A 23,792-nucleotide genomic window follows, 5' to 3' on the forward strand; every position below is an offset into this window, starting at 1 on the left:
TTATTGCCTCAATTCTTAATTATAACACCCAACCAGTAGGTCCTTCTGGCATTTAAAAATAAATGAATTACAATAGTCTATCTGACTGATTTGCAAAGACGAGATTTTTAGACGGAAGTCTATTTTCTGTTACGCCAACTATTCCCCATCGAAACCCCTTCATCTTCTAAAGTGGAAAAAAGCCAAAAGACAGTCACAAGCTTCTGCAACTCATTTCTGGAAAGAGGAAAAAAAACCAACTTCAACTTTTTAAGTTTCAGTGTAACATTTTGTTCTAGATTTCCATATATATATTTTTAATACAAACTTGTGATAGCAAAAATCAGAACTAGGAAGCTGTTTCAGGTCCGACTATTTCATGCCAAGAAAGGTATTGTTTTTGTCCCCCTAGAAGCAAAATTCCCCATCAGCTCCAGGATTTTTTTTGTTTTCCATTTTAACTTCAAATTTTTGACCGCACAACCTTTTCCTAAAGGAAAAGCAGTCCTTTAGTCTTTTAAATTACAAATAGGCTTCCATGCCAGTGGAAAAATACATTGATGTTACTGCTGAGGGAAAAAAAGAATCACTTTTCCTGTCAAACATAACCTTATTTGTTGGATTTCTAGGCAAAGTACTCCAGAATTCAGTAAAATAATTTCCACACAAATGCCAGCATTGGAATGGATACAGCCTCGAAATTACACCTTCGATGATACTTTGGACGCGCACATTTTAAAGATGATCCCAATAGGATCAGCCATTACATTCATATAAACCCACTACAGCATTTCTTTCCATCCATAATTCAGTGCATTAGGTAAGGAGCTCTGGCCATTTGCAAAATGCATTTTTTTTAAGCTTTGCTCTAACTCACATCCAAGGCTACAGACAAAACCGAGTAACTTGGCTATAATTTTTCAAGTGTCTCCATCGCATTACCAGCGCCAACAACCATTTCACAGCTACGGTAAAAATAAAAAAGCAATCAAAAATCATGCATCCACAGAATAAAACCCAAGCCCATTATACTCCACAGCATTCTATAACGGCATGGGTTGTTTTATTGGGTTTTGTGTTGTTGTGGGCTTGTTGGGTTTTTTTCAGAGAGATTAACAAGATCCACACAATTTAAAGCTACTTAAGCACAACTATCGCCGCATAAATAATCAACATCTCAGTGTCACGCGGTTGGCAATCATTCCTGTCACAGAAGAGGTATGATACAACCTGCCAGTATTTGCCATTCAAGGAATTTGGCATACCACTATATTTAAAATAATCCTGAAACGCCACCACCCCCCAAAAAAGACCAAGACAAAACCAAAACAAAACAAAACCCCACAAAACACCTAAAACTGGTTTTGTTGGGTGACTTGTTTGGTTGTTTTTTTTCCCTTCACGGAGCTTGGAAGAGGTTTGAGCTTACAAAATATTTTCAGAGCAAGCCATGATATCATACTTCTGTCCACAACTGTTCTGGAAACTCCTGTTCTGGAAATATCTTCTCCACACAGATGAGAATTCTCTCTGCTCTCCATGTCAGTTGTTAGAGCGCATAAACTCTCTGCTGCTGGATTTCCAAGCAGACGCTTGTTTTCATGACCAGAAGGCACCAGCAGTGTGCAGCCAGAGACTCCCGAGAATGTGCTGGCTCTGTACGTGATCCCGAGGGATCACAGAGGGTGCCAAGCAGCCGCAGAGCCACAGGAGTGAGCAGCTTGGGCAACAGCTTTCTAAGATACCTCTGCCTGTGAAAATGGCCATGTACCCCACCTTTCATAGGCTTTCATCTTCACTTTACATGGCTGCAGCCTTCAGAAAACTCAAAACCAAGTCCCTCATTGTACTCAGCTACACACAAGGAAAATAATGATGAGGCATTAAGAGAGTTTAAGTATGGATAAAACCCGAGCCCATGTCAGCAATGATGCCTTCAAGAAACTTAAAACCTTCCTGTTCCCTGAATTCGCCTTTTTCCCATCAATCCTCCCTGCTTTTCTCTATCATATACAACCCAGCAGCCTTCAGGGCAATGGCCCTTCATCCACTGCGTCCAGAGAGACACTACCTACTGCAATGCAACACAAAACCTAAACAGGGGTTAATCAGAATTTCTGTTCACAGCCACTTTTCCTTCGCAGTGTTCAGGATTTTTGGAATTGCCGAGGTTGCTTTTCACAGCCTAGTTTATCTCTGATCAACCTTTCTCCTCTCTTGCAGGGAATTTGTCCAATAGTGTTGTCAGAGTATCACTGCAGGGTAAATCTGAGCTGTCACTCTTATTCCAGGTTTAAGATCTCAGTGAGACACAACCAATGGGACACTCACTGCACACACCAGAAATGTTACATTAATTTATGCCAGGGAACCAGTTTTTAACAACCTTCTCATATTTTAAGAAGTCCTTTTGTGCTGAGATCCCTCACGCAGAAGGAAAGTTCCTCTCTGTATGCAAGAGCCCAGGTTGGTGTTTGTACAGCAGTTGTGCCTGCATTTTAATGCTTTGTAAGCCCTGCTATGAAATGTCTGTTCATCTGTAATGCATGTACTTTTCTCCCCAGCTTCTTGCAAACCACACTAGCTCATCAGCAATGAAGCATCCGAATTCCTCTCCCCCCACACCTCCTTAATACAGCTTTACAAGTTCCCACCTCACATTTCTTCAATCCTGTGAGAGGGTGCCAGTCTCTGCAATAACAATGTGGAAGCTTTGGATTTTCTGTGACCTTCAATGACTTCCCAAACCATCTAACTTTCTAACTTGTAAAACTAAATTTCAGTTAACCCACTCCTTATACTACTTCTGTTTGCAACCTAGCCTAAAGACCTGGCCGTGATTTCCAACATCAGGATTACAGCACGTGAAAGGCTGGAAGGATTTGAATTTCTTAAGTGGCACTTACCACTCTCTCCTACAGGTAGAGATTTAGAAAAAAACACAGAAAAGGAAGGAAAAGAGAATCCTAGTCTGGAGTTAACCTTCTCACAACCAGGCCCTTCCACTCAACTCACTCTCATACCTAATGTTTGTGATAATCTGACAAGGGTGCTGCCCCTGCCAGATCCCAAGGCAGAGACTTTCCACTACAAGATCCATACAAAATACAGTAAACATTCAGCAGCTCCTTTCATCTCCTTGCTTTACTGAGGGGATGGTTAGCCATCTCTTTTAGCTCAACATTTTCCACTACAGCTTTCCACTACTGAAAAAGGTCAAATTCTGAAGGAGCTCCCCCATTTTTCATCTTCCTTTTCTCCCTACAAGGGAAAAAGCCTTGGTACTCAGTACATTCTGCAGTTAGGGGAACTCTTGAGAAATATCCTCTTTCACAGAAATGTTATTTCCAACCAACTCATTCTTGTGGGTATACAACTATTTTATTTGGTTTTTAATTGCAAAATAACAGCAAGAGATAGTTCCTTTGCAGATTTCATTCTTTTTCAAGTTTATGCCCAGCTCAAATGCATACACACAATAAAGAAGCTGTAATTTGGGTTCTAAACTAGATGTCCTTTCTCATGAAAACTTGCTGCTCACAAGCAGTGTTTGTTGCACATTCAATCCTCTAAAGACAGAATACCCACAATTGTGCTATTGTTTTTAAGGCAATCATACCAGATATCATATGGACTTAAAAGTGGCTTTGAGTGCAATTCTTGAATAAACATGACAGCACAACCACATTTTTGCAAGAAAATCCATGCCATGCACTGCACACTATTGGTAACATACATGGCTCACCCTGTGTGGGTTTTTTATGCTGCACATACTCAGAGTAACAATGCAACTCACGGCTTCTATTGATATCTCACTTTCAAAGGCTCTCCAGACTTGCTGCACATCATGTTTTTAACACAACAGTGACTGCGTGCCAGAATTCAATGCTCCTGCAAATATGCCAACTGGTAGCTACTTTGAAAATGAGCTGCTCACCAGGAATTAATGCCAGGGTAAATCAATGGCACATTCAGCTTGATGTTCTAGCTCTACAAAATGAATTATACGCTACATACAGTCCTTTTGTACATGTCTGTCCTTTTTTTTGCATCTTTATCAAGGAAAGCTGAAAAGGCTAGGAAAAAAGTTCCAGAAGGCTGTCAAACATCCAGCCAAGGATTAGCAAAACAGGATGCATTTTTTTTTCTACCTGCACATTAAGTAGATTCATGTATTAGAATAAATTCTGCACTGTCTAAACCATTTCAAGACATACATCGCTTGCTTTCGATCATTGCTCCACACTCATGGAGCAGCTGGAAACTCAAGAGCTGCACACATGGTCAACCAGGAGCTGAGAGGCTGGGGTGTCACGGGCAAAATCAAGTAATTCACATAGTGAAAATTCATGGGTGGTAGGTAATTTGAGGGGAGAAAAATTGAACATTTGGCTGCTCAAACACAAACCTGCTCCTTTCTACTGGCATCTGGTACAGACAGGAGACAGAACAACAGACTAGGAGGTGGATCACACACTGTGTTTCTGCACATGGGATGGTTAGATTGGGAAAATAAGAGACTTGGGGAGCTAGGAGGAGTTGAAGATGCTTGATGGAAAACACAGTATCACTTAGGTTGGAAAGGACCTCGAGGATCATCGAGTCCAACCTATCAACACAGACCCCATGACTAGACCATGGCACCAAGTGCCACGTCCAATCTCCCCTTGAACGCCTCCAGGGTCGATGACTCAACCACCTCCATGGGCAACCCGTTCCAATGCCGAATGACTCGCTCGGTGAAGAACTTCCTCCTCACCTCGAGTCTAAACCTCCCCTGGCGCAGCTTGAGACTGTGTCCTCTTGTTCTGGTGCTGGTTGCCTGGGAGAAGAGACCAACCCCTTGCTGGCTACAACCACCTTTCAGGTAGTTGTAGAGGGCAATGAGGTCACCCCTGAGCCTCCTCTTCTCCAGGCTAAACAATCCCAGCTCCCTCAGCCTCTCCTCATAGGGCTTGTGTTCAAGGCCTCTCCCCAGCCTTGTTGCCCTTCTCTGGACACGTTCAAGTGTTTTGATGTCCTTCTTAAACTGAGGGGCCCAGAACTGGACACAGTACTCAAGGTGCGGCCTAACCAAAGCAGAGTACAGGGGCACTATGACCTCCCTGCTCCTGCTGGCCACACTATTCCTAATGCAGGCCAGGATGCTATTGGCCCTCCTGGCCACCTGGGCACAGGTGGAGCTCAGGCTCATGCAAAGAGGCAAATATTGGCAACCACCCAAGGACCCTGGCATCTGGGGGCCACCTAGGGACCTTGACCAGTGATATCCAAGACGGGTAGCAGCAAGCAGCAGCACAGTGCAAATCAAGATGATTTTCAGGCCCACCTCCCATGGCTGGGAAGGGAAGCAGAGACCCAGAGAAGGTGATGCTGGGAGGGTGCAATGGGAGTGGCAAGATCATCAAACAGGGTAAAGCCCCTCCCTCAGTTGTTTTTTTAAATAAACTGCAGTATCCAGACCCCTACAGACTGCAGGTTTTTCCCTTTTATTTTTCTTTAATGATTCTCATTCATGCTAAGCAGTTCATTTCCTAAAAAAAGAAGAAAGGGAGGCTGCCAAGCTGCACACTTCCCCAATACACAGTGCTCTTACTGCACAATCTGATAAGCCTGTCCATGCTTACAGTCAATACCCCTCACCAAACAGCAGGTAAATTTAGAAGTAATTGAAGCTCATGGAGTTGTGATTGTGATAGAAGAGAAGGTAGACTTCTCCATGGAGCTAAACATTAATTTGCAGAAGAAGTTTCAGCGACCTGATTGTGGCCCATTTATAAACCCTTCTTATTCACTACCCTTTCATTCCCTTCAGACATTCAATCAATTTTCCATTCACATCTCCCAAGTGCGACTGCCTTATGAATCGTGTGCATTTGTACCATGTGTTAATCATCTCCTCCTACAGAACCTGATTCCTTTATCTACTACAACCTCAGAGGCACGTGTCTAATTTCACCTGGCTTCACTAGTCAGAGATAGCATATAGTATTTATTTTAGTATGGATTATGCACATTGCCTTAGGTGCTTATGCTATGGGCATCTTATAAGTGTAAACTTGATTGATTGGTCACAAGACTGTTTTGGATAGCTGTAAAATGGATTTGGCCCCCAGCCATGGTTTGCTCAGCACAGATATGTTGTAGGACAGAGATAACTTAACACTTCAAGAATTCATAATGAATATGCTAAGAAGTATTACAAACCCATATTTGTATGGTCAATACTGTACATGCATTTCTAAACATTTCTCAATAGGAATGCATACTACAACATGTAAGAATCCTGGTTGGATATGTATCATCAAAGAAGCCCTATGAAAATGTGTTTTCGGTAACTGGTGTGAAGTCAGCCCACTCTGCTGATTAGATACAGTCACAGCTCAGAAGCAGCCCTACTCAGCGTAGTAGGAGAGCAATCACTGGCTGTATGGAGGCTCCAATAGAGAGCTTCATGCTTTATGCTGAATGACTAAATGTGAGAAGATCAAGAAGACCACATTAATTGCCATCTTCAACTTGAATGGCAAAAAGGAAAACAGAATTGTACTCAGTATCTTCACCTGGATTCTCTTTAGAGGGCTTTTTCAAGTGATGCTTCAAAAGGTCCACTTTGTAAGATTAATGCACTGTAGGAATGGAATGGAATGGAATGGAATGGAATGGAATGGAATGGAATGGAATGGAATGGAATGGAATGGAGTGGAGCGGAGCGGAGCAGAGTAGAATAGAATAGAATAGATCAGGTTGGAAGAGACCTTCAAGATCATCGCGGCCAACCCATCAACCAATCCAACCCACCTAAACAACTAAACCATGGCACCAAGCACCCCATCAAGTCTCCTCCTGAACACCTCCAATGATGGTGACTCCACCACCTCCCCAGGCAGCACATTCCAATGCTGCTGTATCAAAGCACCAAAGCACCAGTAGCCTCAGAAGCTGTGGGGTTTATACACAGCATACAAGCCTAATGTCAGGATTGTTTCTTACGTATGAAACAGTGTCTTCATATCATTTTATACTTCCCTTTCAGGTTACTGAAAAAAAAGATTATTGACTCGAATTTTCAGTCTTAGTAATTCTAAAGGAGCCCTTATGTAAGCTGATGCACCTCTTCCTGAAATCTGGTCTTTAAGGGAAGAACTGGTGAATTCTCCAAGTGGTGAAGTCATCAGCATAACCATTTCGCACGTGAATTAAAGTGAGACAAACACCGTCTAAACTGCAGCCATAACCTTCTAGGACTCTGCACTTTCCCAGTGCTAAACTCATAATGAAGACTGCAACCATTACAGCCTACCACACAACAGATCATTCTCTATTCCATTTCTGCTCTACCCTCTGATAATATTCAAAAGAATACATTTCAGTTTACAAGTGTAATGTTCTTGTTTTGATGCATTCTATACTAACATCAGTAAATTGTGGCAACACTACACCTATCTTGATATCAAGTATTTGAATTGTCTATGTTTAAAATGCTTCACTGTTGTGTTAATATTTTTTAAACCAAGGAAATCAGGCTGATCTTGATTTATTTACAAAAAGAGGGTACATTACTGAGTATTGTGTAAAATATGTATGGTCTGGGTTCTTAAGAACTGTTGAGAAGGAATATATTTTTAATCCTTATTCTTTGAACAATCCTTTCTACATCAATTCGCACATACAACTTTCTTTATTCCCAGTATAAAGCAAAATCAGACAACTTGGGCAATACTAATGAGCTATCTGTGGCATTTATAAAAGAAACTGACATTAAATACTTTAACTTACTGTCTTGGTTTCAGCTGAGTGTTTTGGAACACTCTTCAAAAGTAGAGTTTTAACTTCAGATCGACGATAAACTAAAGACTGAAATTATATGAATACAACAAGCATCATTTTTCTTTCTCTGGTGTTTGCTGAATACTTTATTCCAAGTATTGTGCTATAGTGAAGCCCCCAGTCAAACTCTAATACAGTCTAAGAGCAGCAAGAAATACAATGTGAACAGGGAATTCTTTCCCCCCCCTCTTCTCAAATCTAAAGAAATGTATGTTATTACAGTAGAAAAGCCAGGTGGCCTTCCTACCCACTGCAGAAACAAGTCCAGAAACAGCAACATCCCCCTTTAAAGAGAAGAATGATTTGTTGTTACAAACATGCCATGATCAGGCAGGACACATTTTGTGTTATAAGGACATAAAATAAAATTTGGTAACATGAGGAATGTATCTTTGAGAGGACAACTAGCTATGCATTTTGAAGGGTCTCACACGTCTTTACAGAAGAAGCAAGAGTCCTACCACAAACAGCATGAAACTCAACTGGGCTCTAAACTTCTGACATTTGTCCAAGCCTGACACAGGCACCTCTTCCCAAATTTTGAGTTAAGTCAGACTGGACTTATGAATCTTATTTACAGAAAAATATGTTGGATTTCCCTGTTGTAATAAAGCATAAAATAATTTCCAGTGTCTCCAAAAAGTTCTGCTAGACACTACCAAAGAAGCATTGCTAAGGAAAAGCAACTTTTTTCCTCTTCATGACAGCCCTTACAAATATCCTTGCAGACTGATTCACTAAAACAGCAAAGCATATGTTCACCTTTAAGAATACATATAGTCATGACTGACGTCAATGAAATTAGGTCCATGCTTAATGGTTTGCTGGATCAAGTCCTAGTCCATAGCTGGCTACCTGCAAGCAGCTCTTACTTAATCTGTTGCTGATCATCTGTCTGTTAGCATGGCCTTAAAAGATGACATGAGAAAACAAGAAAAAAAGATACAGAAACAGAGACAAGACAAACCATTATAACAGTTCACTGAATCATCAAAATGTGGCCTACCAACCACAGACAACAGCTACATAAAAACAGTGTTTGGGGAACAATAAGACCATTTTATTGAGATCCTGCTGTTAACTGGCACCTAAACATGAACCAGCAGCTACCACAGCTCAGGCTACCACTAAACTTTAATTTCATGCCTTTGGCTAAGAGCTTTTCTGCCTGTTCTCTTAAAATTTCCTTCAATTAAGTTGATTTTTAAGGTAATCCACTAAATCATTAAGGACAGATAGCATATTTTTCTCTCATCAACAGAGAACATCCTTTAGTGGCATCGCAATGTCAGTTCTCCAAGAATTAAACAGGCATCATTTATACACCCTTCTGTAGCAGGGTGTGGGACAATGAAAAGCTTCCAGAAAATTATACAAGTTTGCATTTCCTACCTCAAGGGAAAGCCAGTGAGACATGAGCCATCGTAGTTCTATGTCATTTATAAGATGAAACATGGCACTTGATAAAGCAAAGAATATCGCCTAAGTAGTATGCTTGCCAAGTAAGTCCTAGGTCTCAAAGCATCAAAGACAATCACCTTTTCCTCCTGTCATCCAGAGCACTGATGACTTACATGTTACCCTCTTGAGAGACTACTGAAATTGAAAGAAAAACCCCAACACTGGAATCTTTTGGCTCGTGCACTCCCCAAGAGTCCAACAAGGGGAGCACGAGAACATTAACTTCCTTACTTGTGAAACTGGTATTAATGCAGTAACAAAAAATTCAAATCAGACAATACCCTTCCAATAAAGTCCCCAATGAAGTCATCACCAATAACCTAGGGACTCCCAGGTTTCAAATGGTTAAACCTTCTAAATCTGTGTGTGTTTATTAATGCAACATTCCAATACTTATCTACATTTTTAAAATTGTATAAAAGTCCAGTCTGTTTTTAAAGCAGAACTAGGGCAGAGGTTTTTCTCATCCTTTTAATATCACTTTGGCTTCCTCAGGTGATTTTAAATCCAGTGGAAGAAGAATGTTTAAGAATTGAGTGGCCACTCATGGCACACTGATGCACAGTCTTCTGGGTAGGACGCATCCCATAGATAACCAATGCACAAATGCCAAAGTGTGCTTGTCCAAAAAACATCACCTGATGATGTCTTTGAGCTCTTCACTGGAAAATCACAAGAGATGAGTGTAAGGAAGGAAGGCTTGGAGCCCTTTGAAGAGAAAGAGCATCGCTTTTGGGCAGATCAGCAGTGCAGTAGCAGCAGAGCTCATCACAGTGAGCAGCAGCAAGAACTCTAGGAGAAACGTATACAGTGCACAGACTTGCATAGCCATGTACATGCTACAGCTGCCAGGGCACTCCCATCTGCAGCTCTGAGGAGCTGACAATAGCTGTAGCATCCGGAGGCGTTCTGAACAAAAGCTCTTCCCTTATTCATTCACTCAAGACACTAATAGCCTAAATATACACATCTCCTACTAACATGTACGGCTGCTGACAGATTGCAACTCAAGATGATGCAGCTCCTCACACACCTCTCATCAGAAGTGTAGCCACCTGGCAAAAATCAGCTGCTGGGGAAAAACAACATGGTTTGAGAGTTGAAGACCCACACCCTTCTGTCCAAAGAATATTTAGAGGGGAAGAGAAAAACCATAATCTTAAATCTGTCACATTTTCTTCCTTAGCCGAGCTACTTTGCTGCTCCTGCCAGACACCACTCTTCGTTATGCTCACAGCATGTATCTTAAAGGTCTCAAAATGTTTTTCCTCCTTTTGAGGATAAATCATCTGTGGATCTTAAACTGCACGCTCCAATTGACCTGGCATGGTTAAACCCCATAGCCTGGAGGGAAGCAGCTGCCATAGCAGAGGACCAGCACTGCAGTCTCTCCTCACTCACCTCACAGCTCACCTCAGGTCCTACATAGATTTGTGCACCATCACCTTCGGTACAAGTCAGTCCAAGCTGCCTGCTCTGGCTTGGGTTGCACTTGCAATTCAGATTTCTCTCTTAAACTGGGGCTAAAACCTGTCAGCCTTGCGAGGAGGACAGCAGCAAATGCATCAAAGTGTTCATGGTCTTCCAATAACTTTCCCGCTATTTGCCCTAGAGGACATGCCTGCTCCAAAACTGTCATGATTAACTTGGGCAAGGGGGACAGTTGAAGCCTGCAGAACATTTCAGCAGAAAGAAGCACGAGCCATGTCCCAAGATGCTCTCACAGAAGCACAGGAACAGCGCACAAGCAGTAGCAGGGGTGTAGCTCTGTTCCTAGCCCTGGGTTCCTCTGCCTCCAGACCCAGCTCCTCTGGGGAAATATGCCCATGCCTGGTGCTTCCAGCAGCTCTCAGCAGGCAAAGCCCTGGCTTCCTCAGCTGCAAGACAGCAGCATCAACAGGGCTATTTAGCTTAAATTAGGAGCCAGTTTAGGATTTCAGTTCACCTTTATTAGTGAAGTTGATGGACCGAGCAGGACTTGCACAAAGCCCCAGTTTTCAAGCCATGGCCCTAGCAGGATGGAGATAATTTTATTGACAAAATGGTTCCACCAGCCAAACAAACTGTGCTTCAGGTAAGCGTTGCTTACTGCTGCTGTCTTCTCCTGGATGATCAGAAATGGTTGGACTTGATGATCTCAGAGATCTTTTCCAACCTTAATGATTTTACGCTATGCATTTTAATGACAGGATCTGAGTACTGCAACCATTGTGACAGGTGAAACAAACCATTCTCCAAAACCAATCACCTAGGATGAAAAATATTTATATTGTAAGGTTGCTACCTTATAATAAAACACAAATATATTTGCAAAAGTATTTTTCAACACCCAGTAACTGAATACTAAAAGTGCAAGCAAAATAGATCACCCGGGGAATAAAAAAAGGTAGGAATAGAGAGAGGGGCAGCAGGCGCTGAGTTGCAGGGACGACGCACAAGGGTGCTTCTGCAGTTAAAACAACTGGTGGGACAAACAGTAACCCAGCTAATCCTTGGTACTGGCACACTGCCTATTTAGAGAGAGCAGCAGCTGCTGAATCTGACGTAAGTCTCTGCATCCAAAGCAGGAACTTACTGTAATGAAACCACAGCCCACACTGGAAAAAAGACTGTAAACTCGACAAAAAAAAAATCAGGATCTCGATACACTATGTGCTGCAGTAAATTATTTCCATCCAAATAAAATTAACCACATCATATCACAACTGAGCTGATTCAAAAAAAAAAAAAGAGGAAAAACCACCACCTCTCCAAAATCAAAACCATCACTTGAACTGAGCATAGTATTAAAAAAAGAAAGGACAAGGATGAATCAATTACAAAACTAGTATAATTTTTTTGGTTCGAAAAGTACAAATCTGAGACCTTAAGTGGCATAAAAACACTGTTCCAGAAGCCTGAGGCGCTAGGCAGAACTACTTGGACTGGAAAAAATAGGCACATTAGTGAACCACCTAATTCAGGATCCAGTTACTCTTCCACCCCCATTAAAGTGCTGCAAGAATGTCAGGCCCTTTATCTTGGGTACCGTGAGAAAAGCACCTTCTGATAAACACATTCACACCTCCCTTTTCGCTTCCCCTCCCTCAGTCTCCTGGGAAGACGGCTAGCTTCACGTTGGGCTCGGTGCATCAATAGATACCAACCTTCTGCATTTCCCTGACCAATTGGTTTCCAGGATTATTTTTCTCTTTCAGAGCATATTGGGGGGGGGGAAGGGGAACGGGGAGAAATGCTTTTAGGCACATGGTGCCTTTTAATCTTTCCCTTAATTGTTTGATATTAATTATCTGCATAATGGCAGCAGCAGTCACACAACACCCTTGAATCTCATTTCAAGAATTCCAGTTGCTGCACCTGGAAAGGGTAATGGAAGGTGCAGATTTCACAGACAAAATCCTTTACAGGTTTTTGGTTGAAGGCACAGGCAGAGGGGCACACAACGGGGTGAAGAGGGTTGAATTTCATTTAGGGAAGACAGAAGAAGTCGTCAGCAGGTCATTAAATCATTTCATCTGCTCCATAAGCAACTGTATGCATAAACATCAGAGTGCTGGTTGCATCATCTCTTATTGGCCTTTAATGTCAAATATGCTCTGTTTAGAAAGAAAATGTTTTCTTTTGTTTGTCTTTAACAGCCAGACATGTAAAAATAGCTCTGGAGCTGAAAGCCAAGCTATGTTCTTTTTCGCTCATATATCACCATAGAAATTGGTGGTGGAAAGCTTGACAGAAATTGTCACTGGAGTCAGCAGATACAGGCTTTCTGTAAACTTTGGCAGCACTGTCCAGTAAGAAAGGAGATGTTTTCCAGAGCAGAACTCCCCTTGAAACAACTAGATTATGCCTCTGGGGCTGTGCTTGAAGCAAGGGAGCAGAGAGTAGCTGTGCAAGATTAAGGGACTCATATTTTTTTTTCCCTGACTAGCAGATCTTTAATGCAACATAGGGTCTGTCATCCCCTCTCCCACACCACTGAGCAGAGTTTGGTCAGATAGTGAATTGTTGTGCCTTGCTTTCTCCCTGCCAGGAGCTCCCACACTAGCACAAGTGCTGTAAACGTGGCTCCAAAAACACAAGCAATGCTATGAAAACTTTAGCTATTTTGATCACTCACTCCTAGTTCTTAACTCTTTGATAATTCCCTCCAAATCACAGGCTGTGCTGCACATTCCAGAGAGTTGAAACTCAAATTTGTGGCAGGGAACTTTTCTGAAACAAGACCAGCACAGCTCGATTCAAACTCCAGAATCTCTTGATGCCAAGCCCAGTTCTGCTAAATGTTCCAAATCTTCACAGATTTCTCTGTGCAGCCAGTAGAACCAAGTTCACCACTGAAACTAAATCTATTCTGCTTTCTCAAGCTTAAGATCTTTCATCTCCAGCATTTAATTCACAGCTTTTAATGCATAAGAAATAACAATGAACTGAATTAGCTTCTCCCTTGCTTTAACAGAGCATATCACATTGACCCAGGGTTCCCCTATGTAATTTGCTTTGGGATCACCATCATACGAAAGAGAAAGCTTGCTGCAGGACAGTGGTGGCAGAAGCAGCTCCATGCTGGGTTCTGGGCAAAACGAGTTTCAGAAAGCATTATAGGTCCAGCATGGACCCTTCTCCTCCTGTGAAATGTAAGGTCTAAGGAAAACTATTCAGCTGCAAAAGGAGACAAGTCTTCTCCTTTCTACTACAGAAAAGGGAGGTGGTGTCTCCAATTAATTTCTGAAGGGCTGTACAGACCACTGGCACTAAGTATCTCACATTTTGACTTCAGGAAGCTATTACACCACCACTGAACAACATGATAAATAATATGTTGAAAATAAACTTAGAAGGAAAATTATATAAATCAACTTAAAAATAGTGTGTGGGAAGTCCCAAGCCATGGGGCCCCTTGTCTCTTAGAACCATAGAATCATTTTGGTTGGAAAAGCCCCTTAAGATCATCAAGCTGAACCATTCTCTAACTCGACCAAGTCTGGTGCTAAACCACATCCCTCAGCACCACATCTCTGCATCTTTTAAACACCTCCAGGGATGGGGATTCAACCACCTTCCTGAGAGGCCTGTTCCAGTCTTTGAGAAGCCTTTCAGTGAAGAAATTTACTCTAATATCCAACCTAAATCTCCTCTGGGGAAATTTGAGGCCATTTCCTCTCATCCTATCACTTATTACTAGGGAGAAGAGACTTCCCCCCCACCTTAGGACAAGCTCCTTTCAGGCAGTTGCAGAGAGCAAGAAGGTCTCCTCTCAGCTGCACCTCACCAGACCTGTTCTCCAGACCCCTCACCAGCTTCCTTGCCCTTCTCTGGACACACTTCAGCACCTCAGTGTCCTTCTTATAATGAAGGCCCCAAAAGCGAACCCAGTACTCAAGGCATGTCCTCACCAGTGCAGAGGAACAATCACTTCCCCGATCCTGCTTAGCTATAGACGGCTGACAGTCTTGTTAGCTATGTCTCTCACCACTGGGAAAATGGTGAGATATCAGCTATGGATAAAGTTATTAAAGCTGTTTAGCATGGATGAAATTATTTTGTATTGTGGCCATTACAGTAATTTTGCATAAATTAATTTTTGGTTTAATATTCAGCAGATTTCAGCATTCTTTACACAGACTTTGCTTTAATTATCTGTAGTGATTAACTACCATTTAAATAGTAATTTGAAACATTTCTGGCACTATGAGAACAGAGAAAGTATACAATGGTGTGATACAAGCAGAACAAGATACAAATAGGTCAACAAAACATAATAAATGTAACACAAAGTTTTCATTGCATTAGTCAAATAAACTTAAGTTTTCTTTATAGATAGATACAGAGATTAATCAAAATAACATTCTGCATTGCCTCTCACAAAAGGATTAGAAAGCAGGTTATGTTCCCAGCCTGTAACAGAAGCTCTGGTGGCTGGACACACCAAGACACTTAAAAGTATTCTCTGTTCTGGAGTTCTGTGACTCAGAGAGGAGTGGGGAGCTAAATATCACTACTGATGGTAAGGGATAGCCTCCTTCTGTTGCTGCTTTTCAGTCCAGTGATTTTTCTTCTAAGATGTCTGCTGGGCATGGTTTCCTGGAAGGCAGCAGAAGAGGTTTGGGATTTTATTTCTGCAATGGGCTTTTAAGCCATTCATTTTCAAAGCAGAATCTGGAGCTAAATCTTCTTTTTTAAATGAAAACCTCTGGGTGTGTGAATGGGGAGTATGCTTTGGGTTTTGAAGTTGTTTAAGAGATCCTCCTACCTTTAAAGCTGTTTTACCTCATCCTGAAAAACAAGAACATGTTTCAAGGAGCTCATGGAAACAGAAGATGTTTAACACTTAAGCACCAAAAAAATACACATTAAAAAATTACATCTTTAAAGCCTAGCAAAGAGAAGGTGGCATTTTGGCTGCAACACTCTGCTTCTCCTCCCTCACAGGGCTTTCACAGAGCCTCATGCTGGCTTCCTACGGCAGCAGGAATTTCCCAGGATGTCAGCTCAGCTGCGTGCCAGGCACAGAAGAGCAGAGGCTCCACATACCGTCACATCCTTCAGGCTCATCCTCCTTCTGACACGTCCCCTCCATCACCGCTGAGTCAGTCAGAGTCAAGCTGGGCGTCCGACAGCACAAATTGTCTGCGCTGCACCGGCTACCACACAGCTTGTGCCAGCTGATGAGAATGGGAATGGCTTTAGCAGTAGGAGATAATTCACCAAGCTGGTTTGCTGCTCCTGAAGCTAATCTGTAATTTTACAGCATGTTATTTGATTTTCAGAGGAAGGCTTCTATTAAAACAGAAAACTCCAACCTCCAGCCTGGAAGAAGTTCATTCCAGAGAGGAAAATCTCAGACTCACCCTGGGTCAATTTTTCCTTGGGAGCATTTTAAAGTAGTTCATGAAATCAGCCCCAAAATCTATAAAGAAAGTAGTTCTAACATTTCAAATGGTATTTCACCCCAGTTTCAGAATTTTCCTCTTCTTACAGTGTAATGACCTAAATTTCCAGTCCTGCAGACGGGTTTCTTTCTGTTTCGTGTAGTACAGACAAGTTTCTCCATAATAGGCCACTTAGGATCCGTACAGTGAGAGTATTTCCAAAAGATCTGAAATTCGTTTATTAAAATAGGTTATGTCCCTGGTAGACTAAACGTTAACTTGAGAAGTCTAAACAGATGCTGGAGGAGAAATAAATTTTTCAAGGCTCAGGGTGAAATAGCAGCACTGCTGTAACCAATTGATCCTGTGACATTACAGCAAGAAGATGCAGCAGCTAAGAAAAACGTCAGCTTCATTTCAGTCCCAGACAAGTTATAACAGCAGCAACACTGGCTCAGGGCATTTTTAAGGAATTAATAACCAGCCAGGGTTAGTAGCCTGAGGCAAAGTCAAGGATTAAGCACTATGAGGATAAACACATACAGCAGCTTCAAATAATGTAGTTGACTTCAGTTTAATCATTTTGTTTCGCTTTCAAAAAAACCTATGATCTCCAGACAGAAAATATAATTCATATCTGCAAAAGAATATATATACACACCCCCCTCCAGGCAAGAGCTGAAGAGATAAAGAGAACCACTGTAAAAAGTAAACATTTTCCTTTAACCAACAGAAGGGGAAAGATTCTGTTGCTAAAAAATAAAACAATCAAAACTTCCAGAAAACAGGCAAACACTACCCAAAAAAATTGCCAAATGCTACTAACAATTGTATAGAGGAGAAAAGGTAGTTTAGGTGAACCCAAACTCATTATTTCCCCCCAAGAAGAATCAAGAAGCACCCTTCAGGAAATTTGCAGATGACACCAAGCTCGGGGCAGGTGTTGATCTGTTAGAGGGTAGGAGAGCTCGTAGAGGGCCCTTGACAGGCTGGACACATGGGCAGAGTCCAACAGCATGAGATTTAACACATCTAAGTGCCAGGTTCTACACATTGGCCACAGCAACCCCATGCAGTGCTACAGGCTGGGGTCAGAGTGGCTGGAGAGCAGCCAGGCAGAAAGGACCTGGGGGTACTGGTTGATGGTAGGCTGAACATGAGCCAGCAGTGTGCCCAGGTGGCCAAGAAGGCCAATGGCATCCTGGCTTGGATCAAGAATAGTGTGGCCAGCAGGAGCAGGGAAGTCATTCTGCCCCTGTGCTCAGCACTGGTTAGGCCACACCTGGAGTCCTGTGTCCAGTTCTGGGCCCCTCACTTTAGGAAAGATGTTGAGTTGCTGGAACATGTCCAGAGAAGGGCAACAAAGCTTGGGGGGGGGTTTGGAGCACAAGCCCTATGAGGAGAGTCTGAGGGAGCTGGGGTTGCTTAGCCTGGAGAAGAGGAGGCTGTCAGAGAAGACCTTATTGCTGTCTACAACTACCTGAGGGGTGGTTGTAGCCAGGAGGGGGCTGGTCTCTTCTCCCAGGCAACCAGCACCAGAACAAGAGGACACAGTCTTAAGGTGCAGCAGGGAAGGTTTAGGCTGGATGTTAGGAAGAAGTTCTTCACAGAAAGATTGGCCATTGGAATGGGCTGCCCAGGGAGGTGGTGGAGTCATCATCACTGTTTAAAAAAATGACTGGATGAGGCACTTGGTACCCTGGTTTAGTTGATTAGATAGTGTTGGGTGATAGGTTGGACTCGATGATCTTGAAGGTCTTTTCCAGCCTGGTTAATTCTATTCTATTCTATTTTCTAGTCTCTATTCTATTCTATTCTATTCTATTCTATTCTACCACTACTTCATCACGCAGAACTGCTCACAAACCTGAGTTAATATACCACACTGTACACGCTCTCCTTTTGCACAACCATTACATAAAACCCCAATCTTTTCCATGTGTGTTGTTTAAAGGGACTACACAGTATTTTTCCCTCAAATAAATCAGCCCAATAAAGTGCAGACCAATCTGGAACGGTGTGGTCAGGAGGAGCTCAGATTTCATTAATTAGTAAATCAAAAGCATCTTTAAGGCATTGCCACCAGCTGTAAGTTTACAAGACAAACTCCAATAATGAAACTAAATAACACAAGCTACGCTTCCATTTTTAATATTTCCTTCCATCATTCAAGGTCAGGAAGGAATAACCACAAGATACTACACTTCAGCATCTCTGGATTTGAGAAGGTCTAACCAGATGCCATCCTGACTCAGAAAGTTTACTGTTGGAAGGTTTCACATCTATTTATTTTCGCAGAACAGGAGAAAGAAGGCTGTTCTACCTGCACGACTTTAACACTTATGTCTAAATAGAGCAGGTGGTATTTGCTCTCCTGTGGTAGGCACTATTTTCTCCCCCCCCCCCCTTTTTTTTTTCAAGCAGTGAAAGGTCACTCTCTTACATCACTGCAAATGTTTAAAAGGCATTGCAAAGTTCTGATGCTACTTAAAACTACTTTAGGACTCTTCTTCCAATATTAAATAGATTATAGCAAATTTACAAGGAGTAAACTATGAAGATCCTGAGCTGAATCCTTCAGACAACCCCATTCATTTATCATATATACAAGGATATGTGGAAGCAGTTAAATATTAACATACAACAGGAAAAGCTCTTCATCTTTTTAATCTCTAACTTCTAGTGATGTGGTGACAGAAATGCATTTATTATTAACAATTTACTTTTAACATGTATAAAAAGGTAGGAAGTTTTTCAATACCTGCAATGTAATCTGACCTCAGCGAAGTCAGAGGATGTTTTGTCACGGTCTGAATGAAGACCACACTGTAAGCTTTTATTTGATCATTCTTTGCTCAGAAACACAACAGTTACATCCTCAGAGATTTGTTTGATTGCAGTTGTTTCTAGTCAAAACACTTCACAGGCGAACAGCACTTTTTGACTCACCCAGAAAAGCCTGCCACTGCAGAGAAAAGCACCAGCTACCTCCCTGAGCTTTACAACAAGGAACTCAAGAGCTTTAGTCCAAATTCTTACAATACCTTCCTGTAGCTTCGGGGGCATAACGTCCCTCTAGACTGAGACAATATCCATGCATGAATATCTCACAGGGATGTTGGAAAGGTGAACATTTTGAGAGCACACCACTTCCCTCCTAGTGGGAAAAAAAACCAAACCAAAACCAAACCAAACAAAACAACAACAAAACACCGCCACAAAAAAACCAAACAAACCCAAACCCTCCTTGTAAGTTATGAGGACAGAATGGAAAACTTAAAAAAAAAAAAGTGACATAAAACCTTCAGAGGCTTCACCTTCTAATGCAGAACAAAAATCAAGAGCATCTTAGGAAAAGTTGCTTTCACAATTGCTGGTGATGAACTATGAATGAACGCAATTCTGAGCACTGAGACATGTTTTCATTTGCCTCTTATAGATGGTATACTTCTGAATATTGAGCTATACTCTTGCAATGCTTTTCTATCTATAAATTCGACACTTAACGTTGGGTTATCCATTTGGTGAATTGCAATAGCATATAATAAAATGCATTTTATCATGTATATGTGACAGACTCGCTTGCTATTAAAGTATCTTCCAAACACTATCATGCTCTTGAAAGGCTCTAAAATAAACATCAAATCCCAACCACAAGTCTGAATCTCTTTCCTCATGAACAACTGAGCATAGCCACAACTTCACCCTGGTCTCAAAGTGCGAGTATTCATTTTGAGTCTAAAGTTTGAAGGGAATTATGTCATAAATTTTCACTGTCAGGTGCATCTTCCTTCTACCTCTAAGGAACAACCAGTCGTCTTTAATTTTTCATTCCTCAGACAAAAGAGTTTTCATGCCATCAATCCACAAAGCTGGCAATATTATGAAAAAGAAAAACCCACCCCAACCAACTTGTAATACAATCAGCCTTCTGCAGTTAAGTTTTATTTCTGCCTTTCCTCCTAACTCAAAAACACTGCCCAGTCTCCACATTTCAAACAAGGGTTGTTTTTTTTGACAGCTAGTGCCAGCAGTTCAGAAGGTTAGCTGCCTAAAACAAAAAAAGCAAAAACCACCAAACAAGGAAAAAACCCCAGCAAACCACACTTCTTTCTGCAGGTCACCCAGTGTCTTCCCAGCCATTTGAGTGCTAGCCTCAAGCAGAAACAGCTTAGCTAAAACTGGTCTTATTACTGTCCAGACCTAGCATGGTATTTCACAGCACTTATGTTTTATGTCTTGTCAACATTTGCATAGCCTTTGTGTCTGGAAACTTCAGACTACCATGCACAGGCTGCCAGTTACCTTTGTACATTGCTATCATTTGTCCTTCCTCAGAATATTTTTCCTCAGGAACTCAGAAAATACTGACTTCTAGTTAGACAACATTAACAGCCACATAAAAATACATTCAATCATTTCAATTGTAACACATCACTCACCCCAAAATCACTTTTCAAAGCATATCTGTCACAGAACTTGTGACATAAAACAGACAGAACTGCTGTCTGCTAAAAGCAGCATCCATAATTAAGCAAGCAGAATATATGAACTGCAGTAGAATTAAAGGAAGGTGGGACTTCAGTCACCTAAGATGAAGTTTCCATGAGTTAATGTAACTATCTCACATTTAACTGTCAAAGTTGCCTGTAGACAATGGAAAGGAATAAATGGCTTAAGACAGCAATTACTCTAACTTATCTTCAGTTCCTAATTTGATCAAGCTGAACCACTTTCTGTGATTTATTTCTCTCCATTGATTGTAACAGAAACCTCTGAGATGTGTAGCTCACATTTAGGTGTTTAAAGGTTAGACATGTAAGCGGAGGTAAGATGGATCGTACCTTGAACTAAAATGTTTCATCCAAAAGCCTGTGTGAGATCAGAGGTATTCTCCAGAGCAGACTCAAGCTATTCAAAAACTGTGGAAATATAGTATCATGAAAATGCAAAGTGCATATTGCTAGGAGAAAACTAAGATCTTGCTATAAATGCCCAGATCATTTGGGTTTAAATACGAAAGAGTGCAGAGAAGTAGCAGCTACAGCACGTACGTGATCTGATCTGACAATTGATGACTGTCATAGATAGTGCAGGCAGCAAAATCACTTGGACTGATGATCCTACCATGCCAGCCTCAGAATGTTTCCATGCATATGTCAGGGATCTGATCCAAGAGTCACAAGTCCTGACAGTCATGCCTTCAGGAATAAAAAGGACATTATATTTCTGGTCAGCTCAGATGGACTCCAACCAGACTTCTCCCCATGACAAAGAAGCCAAAAAAGCAGATACTGAACAGGGAGTGTCAACCTGTTTACCTCATAGCTCAGAAAAGAAACCTCACACACTGCATAGAATATAGATGGACCAATAGGAAACATCCCACTGTGCACTATGCACAACATCCTGGTACTTTGCCACTTGCCACCTTGCACTTCCAGTAACTGAAAAGTCCAATGAGACATAAGGGCAAACTTCTCACTCTCTGAGCAGTTAAATACTAAAAAACATTGTCCAGAAAGGTTGTAAAAGCTCCTTCCTTAGAGACATTGGAAGCTGGGGTGGACACAGAGGGCTACAAGGATGATTAAGGGACTGGAGCATATGCCTTATGAAGAAAGGCTCAGAGACCTGGGCCTTTTTAGTGTGGAGAGAAGACTGAGAGAGGATCTGATGAATGTATATAAATATCTGAGGGATGGGTGTCAGGAAGGAAGGGACAGGGTCTTCTCACTCACGTCCTGTGACAGGACAAGGGGCAATGAATGTAAACTACAGCACAGGAAAATCCACCTCAGTATGACGAAGAAATTCTTTACTTACTGTAAGGGTCATGGAGCACTGGAACAAGCTCCCCAGAGAGGTTGTGGAGTCTCCTCTGGAGATTTTCAAGACCCATCTGGATGCATTCCCATGCAACCTGTGCTAGAGACCTCTCCAGAGGTCTCTTCCGACACCTAACATCCTGTGATCCTGTAAGCAACCTGGTCTAACTGGACATTCTTTGAACATGGGGCTAGACTGGAATACTTCAAAGCCCCTTTTTACCATGTGTACTCTGTACCTGTCCCTTCAGAAAGAGTACCACATAGTGTAAAACTGTCATCTGCAGTCATGTACAAGAAAGCAATCACAGCCATGCATCATCCTGCCTCTGACAACTTCCACTCAGAGAGAAAAAACACTTTGCTCTCAAATAAACATGCAAGAAAAATTTGCAAAATGACTACACTTTTGGCCAAACTACCATTTTGATTATATTTTTGAAGGTGTAAACATCTTTTATTATTTACTTTTATAAACCTGAATTTAGCACCTTTCCTCCTCCACATCATCACACCACCTCCAGGAAGAGGGGGGAAAAAAAAAAGGTAAAAATTCACCAATACACACAGCTCAACCACAAACAAAATCATTTAGAGGAACACTGAAAATTCATCTTTTATCATCTGTGCCACCTAGCAACACACAGCACCAGATCCAACACATTTGCAAAGCTGACACAGAGGAATGCATAAACACCAGAACAGGAGGGGAGAGAAAATTCTTCTTTCCTATTTAAAAAATACCACAGAAAAGAGTTTTCCATTAATTCTGAAGTAGTGTCACACATCAGAATACATACATTAGTTTTCATTTGCATGCTCAAGTTGTGAATAAATACAGGGTGGGGTTTGGTTTTGTGTGGCTGATAATTTCACCTTCCATAAAACAGAAGCAGGACAGGTAACTCAGTCACTCTGAAAAATATTGCAGAAGTTTGAAATTAAATGCAGGGTGGCTATGCTTTGCCTGATCTGTTGTGCACAGCAATCGAAAAGGGCAGTCATTTCTCTTCAAATCATTACAAATACATGGACAGACTTTGAGGCTTTAAGCCCAGCTTCCATCTTGATAACACTCCAGTTTCATCTAGGATAGTGAGTAAAAAAAACTATCAGAAAAACAACTATTATTATATGCAGACATAAGCACTAGCATGCTGCTCATTTCTCAGTTAGGTACCTGAGGTTCTTTCCTATTCACACGTTCCTGAGACAGGGAAATAAACATTAACAGACCGCACACAATAGGTCACAAAATTTAAGCCCACCTGGGGATGGACTCAAGGCCTCCTGGCTTCAGTGTTCCATCACTACAGTAAATTTATTTCTGTTTTCAAAGGTATTTAATATTTCAGTAGTGTTCTCTATACAGACAAGGCATGTGACATTCAGTTCAATAAATGGCATGATGCATGTCATTTGAGTTCTTTTTTCAACCGGCAAGATTCACCTACTACAGTACTTTGAGAGTCAGTCTGAAAGAAAGAAAGTTTTAAACATCTCTAATTTCTGTCAACAGTCTGGAAACCATTGGAGCTTTTCACTTTTTAGGACTTCCTCTTCATAATTCACAACTGGAGTCAACAAAAACCATACTATGTAAGCCACAAAGCAGGTTCTGTGATTTGTGTGCACAAAAAAAATGTAATGCAGGCTAAATCTCCAAGAAACTTTCAAAGACACTTTCCCCCCCCCAGGAAAAAAACCCACAACAAATTCAGCAAAATTTGGTTTATCTGCTGGTCCAAGTGCATTAAAAAAGAACTGTCTGGACAGATCCATACATATTCACTCTAACAATTTCATTTTGATTTTCAGCCAGCCA

At 41.6% G+C, this 23,792-nt stretch overlaps 1 protein-coding gene across 15 annotated transcripts in view; it reads right to left on the reverse strand.

Annotated features, from left to right (window-relative positions):
* The window catches only part of MACROD2 (mono-ADP ribosylhydrolase 2), a 984,824-nt gene that overhangs the window by 815,735 nt on the left and 145,297 nt on the right, over positions 1 to 23,792 (reverse strand). Inside the window, exon 1 of one of the 15 annotated variants that reach the window (XM_068153140.1) lies at positions 15,802 to 15,862. The exons of 13 other annotated variants lie outside the window; for them this stretch is intronic. In XM_068153140.1, the coding sequence (XP_068009241.1) occupies positions 15,802 to 15,847 (46 nt within the window). In that variant the 5' untranslated portion in view covers positions 15,848 to 15,862. Of the gene's footprint in view, positions 1 to 1,441; positions 1,536 to 15,801; positions 15,863 to 23,792 lie in introns of those variants that run through there. One more of the 15 variants, XM_068153139.1, reaches the window with a different exon arrangement.

This window comes from Melanerpes formicivorus, unplaced genomic scaffold, assembly GCF_026170545.1.
Source record: "Melanerpes formicivorus ecotype bairdi unplaced genomic scaffold, bMelFor1.0.p_v2 SCAF_25, whole genome shotgun sequence".
In the NCBI taxonomy this organism is placed as follows: domain Eukaryota; kingdom Metazoa; phylum Chordata; class Aves; order Piciformes; family Picidae; genus Melanerpes; species Melanerpes formicivorus.